Consider the following 8214-nt stretch of genomic DNA (forward strand, 5'->3'; position numbering starts at 1 on the left):
GTTGAGCACTGACCCATGAAACAGGAGGTCATGGTTCAATTTCTGGCCAGGGTACATGCCTGGGTTTTGGGCTCGATCCCCAGTGGGGGACGTGCAGGCGGCAGCCAATGGATGATTCTCATCATTGATGTTTCTGTCTCTCTCTCCCCCTCCCTTCCACTCTGAAATAAATCAAAACAAACAAACAAACAAAAAATAAAACATGTGTTGTAAGGATAAGGCTTCTAAAGCACTCAATATTAAATTCCCTAACCTGATCTTAGCATCCTCTCCTCCAAAGTGCTTCTGTCCATGTCCCCATTTCTGGGACACCTCCCTCCTCCCCCCCCAAACTTTTCAGTCCCTTAGCCTGCCCTCCTGGCCTCCTGGCCTCCTGAATGCCTCATCCACAAGCCTCTTGCCTGTCTCCCCAACCTCTCCCGCCTGGGCCTGCTCCAGGCTCAGGGCCTCCACTCTCGCCCCTTCTGATTCAGCTTTCTTCACACAAGTAGCTTTCTGACACTCAAAAGCCCTTCTGTGTCTCCCCAGTGCCCTCAGAACAACGTCCCAAAACTCCTTAGCTTGGCACTCAACCTGAATCCACCTTGGCCACACCTTCCCCCATGTCAGCCACAGGCTGGGGCAGGTATTTTCTGAAAACAAACACACACACACACACACACACACACACACACACACACCCCTTTCGCCAGGAAAACCTGCCTTTTCTCACCTGTTTGGGAATGTTCCTTGCTTCTGCCTGAGGTCCACCATCAGACTCCCCTCTCAATGGATCCTTTACTTGTCCAACCTCTTCAAGATTCCGCCACTGGGTGGGGGAGGGGGTTTGACCTGCCACCCCACCCCCATTCCAGCGAGGGGCTCAGGTCTCCAACAACAGAACCGGAGCCACTTAGCAACGCTGGAACCCATTTGGGGGGGCCTGGGGCCCCTCGTCCCAAGCCAGGAGGGCTTTGGGGGAGGGGTGCAACTCTTGGCACATTCCCCGTGTGGCCCAGGGGGTTGTGAGGTGCCCAGGAGGTGAGGGCAGACCTCACAGGGGTAGTAGGCACGAGTGACGCTCTCTTTCCCCCACTGGGGGTACTTCGGGGACAGCGGCAGAGGAGGGCCAGGAGGCCTTCGAGACAGAGGTGGGGCAGAGGCGGTGGCAGGGCGGTGTCTGGCGGCCGGGGCGCCATGGCCACCATCCAGTCAGAGACTGACTGTTACGACATCATCGAGGTGCTGGGCAAGGGCACCTTCGGGGAGGTGGCCAAGGGCTGGCGGCGAAGCACGGGCGAGATGGTGGCCATCAAGATCCTCAAGAACGACGCCTACCGCAACCGCATCATCAAGAACGAGCTGAAGCTGCTGCGCTGCATGCGGGGCCTGGACCCCGAGGAGGCCCACGTCATCCGCTTCCTCGAGTTCTTCCACGACGCCCTCAAGTTCTACCTGGTGTTCGAGCTGCTGGAGCAAAACCTTTTTGAATTTCAGAAGGAGAACAACTTTGCGCCTCTCCCTGCCCGGCACATCCGCACGGTCACCCTGCAGGTGCTCAGAGCCCTGGCCCGGCTCAAGGAACTGGCCATCATCCACGCCGACCTCAAGCCCGAGAACATCATGCTGGTCGACCAGACCCGCTGCCCCTTCAGGGTCAAGGTGAGGGGCCGCCCGGGGTGGCAGCATCTCCTGTCCTGTCTCCTCCCAGCCTTCCCCAGCCCTGGGCGCTCTGGTTGTGAGGAGCAGGAAGACAGTGAGGGGTGACCGCCCCAGTCCAGGTGGGAGACATGGTGGGCGGGACTAGACATGTGGGGGGGAGTGGGAGGAGGGGCACGGTGGGTCTGAATAGGTTTTGGAAATGGAGACAACAGGGTTTGCTGATGGATCTGATATGAAGTGTAAGAGAGGACTTGAGGGGGCACAAAAGCCTGTTGGCCTGAGCAACTGGAGGATGGCAGTGCCATACCTCGTCACAGTGAGTTTGCTTGTCAACAAACACTTTCTGAATGTCTGCTCTGGGCTTGAACCTGGGCTTGCCCATCCCACCCCGACCCTGTCAGAGCTCCTGGGCTCCCCCATCCCACCCCGACCCTGTCAGGGCTCCTGGGCTCCCCCACCCCACCCCGACCCTGTCAGGGCTCCTGGGCTCCCCCACCCCACCCCGACCCTGTCAGGGCTCCTGGGCTCCCCCATCCCACCCCAACCCTGTCAGAGCTCCTGGGCTCCCCCACCCCACCCCGACCCTGTCAGGGCTCCTGGGCTCCCCCATCCCACCCCGACCCTGTCAGAGCTCCTGGGCTCCCCAATCCCACCCCGACCCTGTCAGGGCTCCTGGGCTCCCCCATCCCACCCCAACCCTGTCAGAGCTCCTGGGCTCCTCCATCCCACCCCGACCCTGTCAGAGCTCCTGGGCTCCCCCACCCCACCCCGACCCTGTCAGGGCTCCTGGGCTCCCCCACCCCACCCCGACCCTGTCAGAGCTCCTGGGCTCCCCCATCCCACCCCGACCCTGTCAGAGCTCCTGGGCTCCCCAATCCCACCCCGACCCTGTCAGGGCTCCTGGGCTCCCCCACCCCACCCTGACCCTGTCAGAGCTCCTGGGCTCCCCCACCCCACCCCGACCCTGTCAGAGCTCCTGGGCTCCCCCAACCCACCCCAACCCTGTCAGGGCTCCTGGGCTCCCCCACCCCACCCCGACCCTGTCAGTGCTCCTGGGCTCCCCCACCCCACCCCGACCCTGTCAGGGCTCCTGGGCTCCCCCATCCCACCCCGACCCTGTCAGAGCTCCTGGGCTCCCCAATCCCACCCCGACCCTGTCAGGGCTCCTGGGCTCCCCCACCCCACCCCGACCCTGTCAGAGCTCCTGGGCTCCCCCACCCCACCCCGACCCTGTCAGAGCTCCTGGGCTCCCCAATCCCACCCCGACCCTGTCAGAGCTCCTGGGCTCCCCCATCCCACCCCGACCCTGTCAGGGCTCCTGGGCTCGCCCACCCCACCCCTGCCTTGTGTCTGTTTCTGGGTTTGTTATTGTCCCCTGAGGATAGGAGCTAGGAGCGCCGTGAGAGCAGGGCCAAGGCAATTTTGGCCACCACTGTGCCCTTGGCACCCCCAGCACAGCGCTGCTGTGGAGTCAGTGCTACATGAATGTCAGACCCGTGTGGGTGCTAACAGTGCTTGATAATGAGGAGGGCCTGGGCTGCTGGGAGGTGTCTTTCTAGTGGGTGACTTAGAGACGCATGGAGAGAGACACTGAGAGGGGAGAGACACAGACAAGCCATGAAGCGGCAAAGAAGGAACAAGAGATACAAATGAGACAGAAAGACAATGATAGATTAAAAAAAAAATTCATTCACTCATTCATTCATTCATTCATTCTAAGCTCCTGCTCTGTGCCAGTCGCTGTTCAAGGCATCTGGGGACTCAGCAGTGAACAGACAAAATCCTGCCCTCATGGGACTCAAATCCTAGTTGGTTAGAAAAACAATGAACTCAATAAAAATATAAAACATATAGTTTGTGAAATGGTGTTAAGAGCTATGGAGAAAAGCAGAGGGGAGGAAGGGGGCGAGGAGGGGAGGGGCCTGGTGTTCGATAGGATGGTGCGGGGAGGCCTCCCTGAGGAGGTGACTGGAGTGAAGACTGAGGAAGCGAGGGTGGGCGATGCGGACATCCAAGGGAAGAGCATTCCAGGCGGAAGAAACAGCCCTGCAAAGGCCTTAGCTGGGAATATATCCGGCTTATTGAAGGAACAGTGAGAGGCCCCTGTGGCTGGAGCAGGTTGTGAGGGGGAAAGTGGGAGGAGCTGAGGGCAGCGTGGGACGGGCGGATTGTAGGAGCCTTCGGGCCTGTGGGGAGAACTTCGGCTTTTATCACAGGATGTAGTAAAGCCACAAGAGGATGCTGAGCCGGGAGGTATGTGACCGACTCAGGTGTTCACAGGATCTCTCAGAGCACATGTGAGGAACAGGCTGGGGGCAGAGGCGGGAGCAGGGAGAGCTGTCTAGGCAGGAAATGATGGAGGCAGGACCAGGCGGGCTGTGGCTTCGATGCACAGTGAGCAGATTCTTGATCTGTTCAGAAGGTGGAACCAACAAGATTTGCTGATGGACAAGGTGTGCGGTGAGAGAGCAAGAGAGGGGTTTAATGCTCACAGGCATCCATTCCAGTGGAGAGAAACAGAAACAGAGGTACCGACACACAAAGCAGCGACAAAGGCTGCAGGAGGCAGGTAGCGACCGACATAAGCGGTAAGACTAACAGACAGCGACAGACAAAAGGCAGAAGCAGACAGACACTGGGAGAGATGCCAGCTGCGGCCCAGATCTGTTGTCCCCACCCCATGCCTTGCCCACTGGGCTCCCTTTCCACACAGGTGATCGACTTTGGCTCCGCCAGCATTTTCAGCGAAGTGCGCTACGTGAAGGAGCCGTACATCCAGTCGCGCTTCTATCGGGCCCCCGAGATTCTGCTGGGGCTGCCCTTTTGTGAGAAAGTGGACGTGTGGTCATTGGGTTGTGTCATGGCCGAGCTGCACCTGGGCTGGCCGCTCTACCCTGGCAACAACGAGTATGACCAGGTGCGCTACATCTGTGAGACCCAGGGCCTGCCCAAGCCCCACCTGCTGCACGCCGCCCGCAAGGCCCACCACTTCTTCAAGCGCAACCTCCACCCTGATGCCACCAACCCCTGGCAGCTCAAGTCTTCGGCTGACTATCTGGCTGAGACCAAGGTAGGGGGGGGCAGGTGCAATGAGGGCAAGCAGTGGGGGGGCTGCTACATAAAGAAAAAAAATCTAGCCCAGCCAGCATGGCTCAATGGTTGAGCATCGACCTATGAACCAGGAAGTCACGGTTCGATTCCCGGTTAGGGCTGTCAGAGCACATACCCAGGGTTTGAGCTCGGTCCCCAGTAGGGGCCATGCAGGAGGCAGTCGATCAATGATTCTCTCTCATCATTGATGTTCCAATCTCTCTCTCCTTCTCCCTTCCTCTCTGAAATAAATAAAAATATACTTTAAAAAAAGAGTTAACACATATAAAGCACTTTAGAAATTGCCTGTATTTAGTAAGGGTCTGAATCTGAGCTCTGCGCTCCGTCTTCCAAGGTGTGTGACATTGGACAAGTGTCTTTGACCTCTCTGTGCCTCAGTTTCCTCATCTAGAAAATGAGAGGAGAAGAGCATTTACCTCCTAGGTTAGCCTCAGGGAGGTCTGGAAGCTTGGCTCAGCTGTGAGGATTGTCACAAGAGAGATCTGGATGAGACCAACGGTGGGACTGGGAGTTTGAGGGTCACTCTGGGGGCTGCTGCAGCAAGAGGGGTCTGGGTTATACCACAGTGTGACAGAAGGGTAGGTAGCCCCTCTGCCAGCTGCGGATCTGGGGTCAGGCAAACTCGTGCAGTGTGAGGGATCTAAATGAGGCCCAGGGGACTGGATGTTGAAGGCAGCCTGTCTGCCACCTCTGTGGCTACAGTCACACACCTGTGCAGAGTCTGGGAGAGACAGCAGAGGACTGGAAGTTTGGGTCAGCTGCAGGACCTGTCACAAGAGCGGTCTGGGTGAGAACAAAGATGAGACTGAAAGATGTGGCAGCTCCTCTAAGGGCTTCTTGCCTGGGGGTTGCCAAACTAGTGTGGCAAGGAGGTTCAACCACTGGGAGGCCCGGAGGCCTGGGATGGAGTGTGGGAGCTGTAGCAGCAAAAGGGACCCGGGTTTGATTCCAGGAGGACTAGAGGCTTAGGGCGGTTCCTCTGCTAGCTGCCCCCTGGGAGCGGCTGGGCCCACAGCTCCGGGGAGGACTGGAGGTCTGGGGTGAGGTGTGAAACTGAGTGAGTGATAACTCTGAGTTAGATGACAGGAGGACCAAAACACACAGGCAGGTGCACTTCCAGCAGGAACAGGGCTCTAGATCCGACTAGACGCAGCGGTTCTCAACCTGTGGGTCGCGACCCCTTTGGCGGTCGAACGACCCTTTCACAGGGGTCGCCTAAGACCATCCTGCATATCAGATATTTACATTACGATTCATAACAGTAGCAACATGACAGTTATGAAGTAGCAACGAAAATAATTTCATGTTTGGTCACAACATGGGGAACTGTATTTAAAGGGCCAGAAGGTTGAGAACCACTGGACTAGAGGGACCAGGTTTGGCCCTCCCAGCAGCAAGAAGGCTTCAAGTCAGATCACAGGCAGAACTGGAATCAGGATTCAGATGTGTGGACTTCATAGCAACAGGAGAGCTCTGGGCCAGACTGCAGGGCCTGCTGGAAGTTACAGGAGTGACTGGGGCCCAAGGCCTCGGTGTGGTGTCAACCCCTGCCCACTGTGTGTGTCCCACCAGGTACGCCCGCTGGAGCGCCGCAAGTACATGCTCAAGTCACTGGACCAGATTGAGACGGTGAATGGCAGCGGGGCAGCTGGGCGGCTAACCTTCCAGGATCGGGAGGCGCTGGCCGAGCACGCTGACCTCAAGAGCATGGTGGAGCTGATAAAGCGCATGCTGACCTGGGAGTCGCACGAACGCATCAGCCCCAGTGCCGCCCTGCGCCACCCCTTCGTGTCCATGCAGCAGCTGCGCAGTGCCCATGAGACCACCCGCTACTACCAGCTGTCGCTGCGCAGCTGCCGCCTCTCGCTGCAGGTGGAGGGCAAGCCCCCCACGCCTGTGGTGGCTGCTTCGGAGGAGGGGCCCCCCTACTACCGCCTGGCCGAGGAGGAGGAGGCCGTGGGTCTCGGCAGCGTGGCGGGCAGTGGGCCCTTCTTCCGCGAGGAGAAGGCGCCGGGCATGCAAAGGGCCATTGACCAGCTGGATGACCTGAGCCTGCAGGAGGCGGGCCATGGGCTGTGGGGCGAGACCCCCAGTGCGCTGGCCCCACTCAAGGCAGCTGTGGCTGGCCTCCGGGTGCCCGACCCGGGCCCCGAGCCCATCCTGGCCTTCTACGGCAGCCGGCTAGTGGGCCGCCACAAGGCCCGCAAGCCGCCCACCGGCTCCAAGTCCGACTCCAACTTCAGCAACCTCATCCGGCTGAGCCAGGCCTCGCCCGAGGAGGAGGGGCCCTGCCGGGGCAGCGGCTGGGCAGAGGGGGAGCACCGCGGGGCCTCCGCAAAGCCGCCCACCATCCCGAAGCGGGACGGGGACGGGCCGGACGTCAAGGACATGACGATGGATGCTGAGGTGAGTCAGGTGGGCAGGAAGGGTGCAGGTGGTTCTGGGTCAGGGGTGCCCACAGAGCTCAGGGGTTGGGGGTGAACCTGGCCTTGGCTCCCCACACATGTGCTGCCAACAGCTGGTTCAGAGTCCAACACACACTAGCCCAGCCTCGGAACATTACCAGGCTCCACACGCTAACCCACACTCAGGACACAACTAGGATGTGGTGAGGCTCTGCACATACTAACATGCCGTCAGGCTGCGTGAAAACTCAGGGCACCGTCATCCACCTGGAGGAAGTGACAAAGGCCCCGCACATGCTCACCCACCCGCGGAAGATGTGACAGAGCCCCAGCAGACACTAACACACCCTCGGGACACACTGGTCTCAGCACACACTATCGAAGCCCCAGGATGTGACGAGGATTGCAACGGTATAGAATCGTCTTCAGGAAGTGACAAGGGGTCAGGTGGGAAGGAGGGCGTCCATGAGGGGCAGGATGGTGGCTTCTTGGCTGATGCCCTCTCTTCTACCCCACAGAGGCCGAGCCCTGAGCTCTTCGACCCCAGCACCTGTCCTGGAGAATGGCTTAGTGAGCCAGACTGGGCCCTGGAGGGCATCAGGGGCCCACGGGCTCAGGGGCTCCCACACCGCCATACCCACCCACATGGTCCACCCCGGACCACCAGCTTTCTGCAGCATGTCGGCGGGCAGCACTGATGGTGACCCCACCTCTACCCATCACTGGTGGCTGAGCTAGCTGGGCTGGCATCCCTTCCTCAGAGCCATCCCCTGAACCCACACATTCTTACAGAAAGTTATCCAGAAATTCCCATTCCCCCACCCACAGTGCATGCCTGCACATACCCCCAAACACAGGAGGGCCTTGGTGTCTGGCCTGTGACCACCTCGATCAGAGGGGCACAGAGAGGTGGCTGCACCCTGTTGGCCCTGAGCACGTTCTTGGCCCTGCTATCTCTGCCTATTTCAATAAAGAACTGTTCACAGCCCTGCCTCATGCCTGTCCTCCCTGCCTGTCCTCGTGCTGGGGAGGTGGGGGGGCGGGTTTCAGGCTGGTG

At 59.5% G+C, this 8214-nt stretch overlaps 1 protein-coding gene across 1 annotated transcript; it reads left to right on the plus strand.

Moving 5' to 3' along the window:
- The first annotated feature begins 1176 nt into the window (after nucleotides 1-1176).
- HIPK4 (homeodomain interacting protein kinase 4) lies at nucleotides 1177-8097 on the plus strand. Its single transcript, XM_036346321.1, has 4 exons — nucleotides 1177-1641; nucleotides 4355-4711; nucleotides 6325-7158; nucleotides 7676-8097. The coding sequence occupies exons 1-4, from the start codon at nucleotides 1177-1179 to the stop codon at nucleotides 7853-7855; spliced, it is 1836 nt and encodes a 611-aa protein (XP_036202214.1). The 3' UTR covers nucleotides 7856-8097.
- The last annotated feature ends 117 nt before the right edge of the window (nucleotides 8098-8214 follow it).

Source organism: Myotis myotis, unplaced genomic scaffold, assembly GCF_014108235.1.
Source record: "Myotis myotis isolate mMyoMyo1 unplaced genomic scaffold, mMyoMyo1.p scaffold_m19_p_19, whole genome shotgun sequence".
NCBI lineage: Eukaryota > Metazoa > Chordata > Mammalia > Chiroptera > Vespertilionidae > Myotis > Myotis myotis.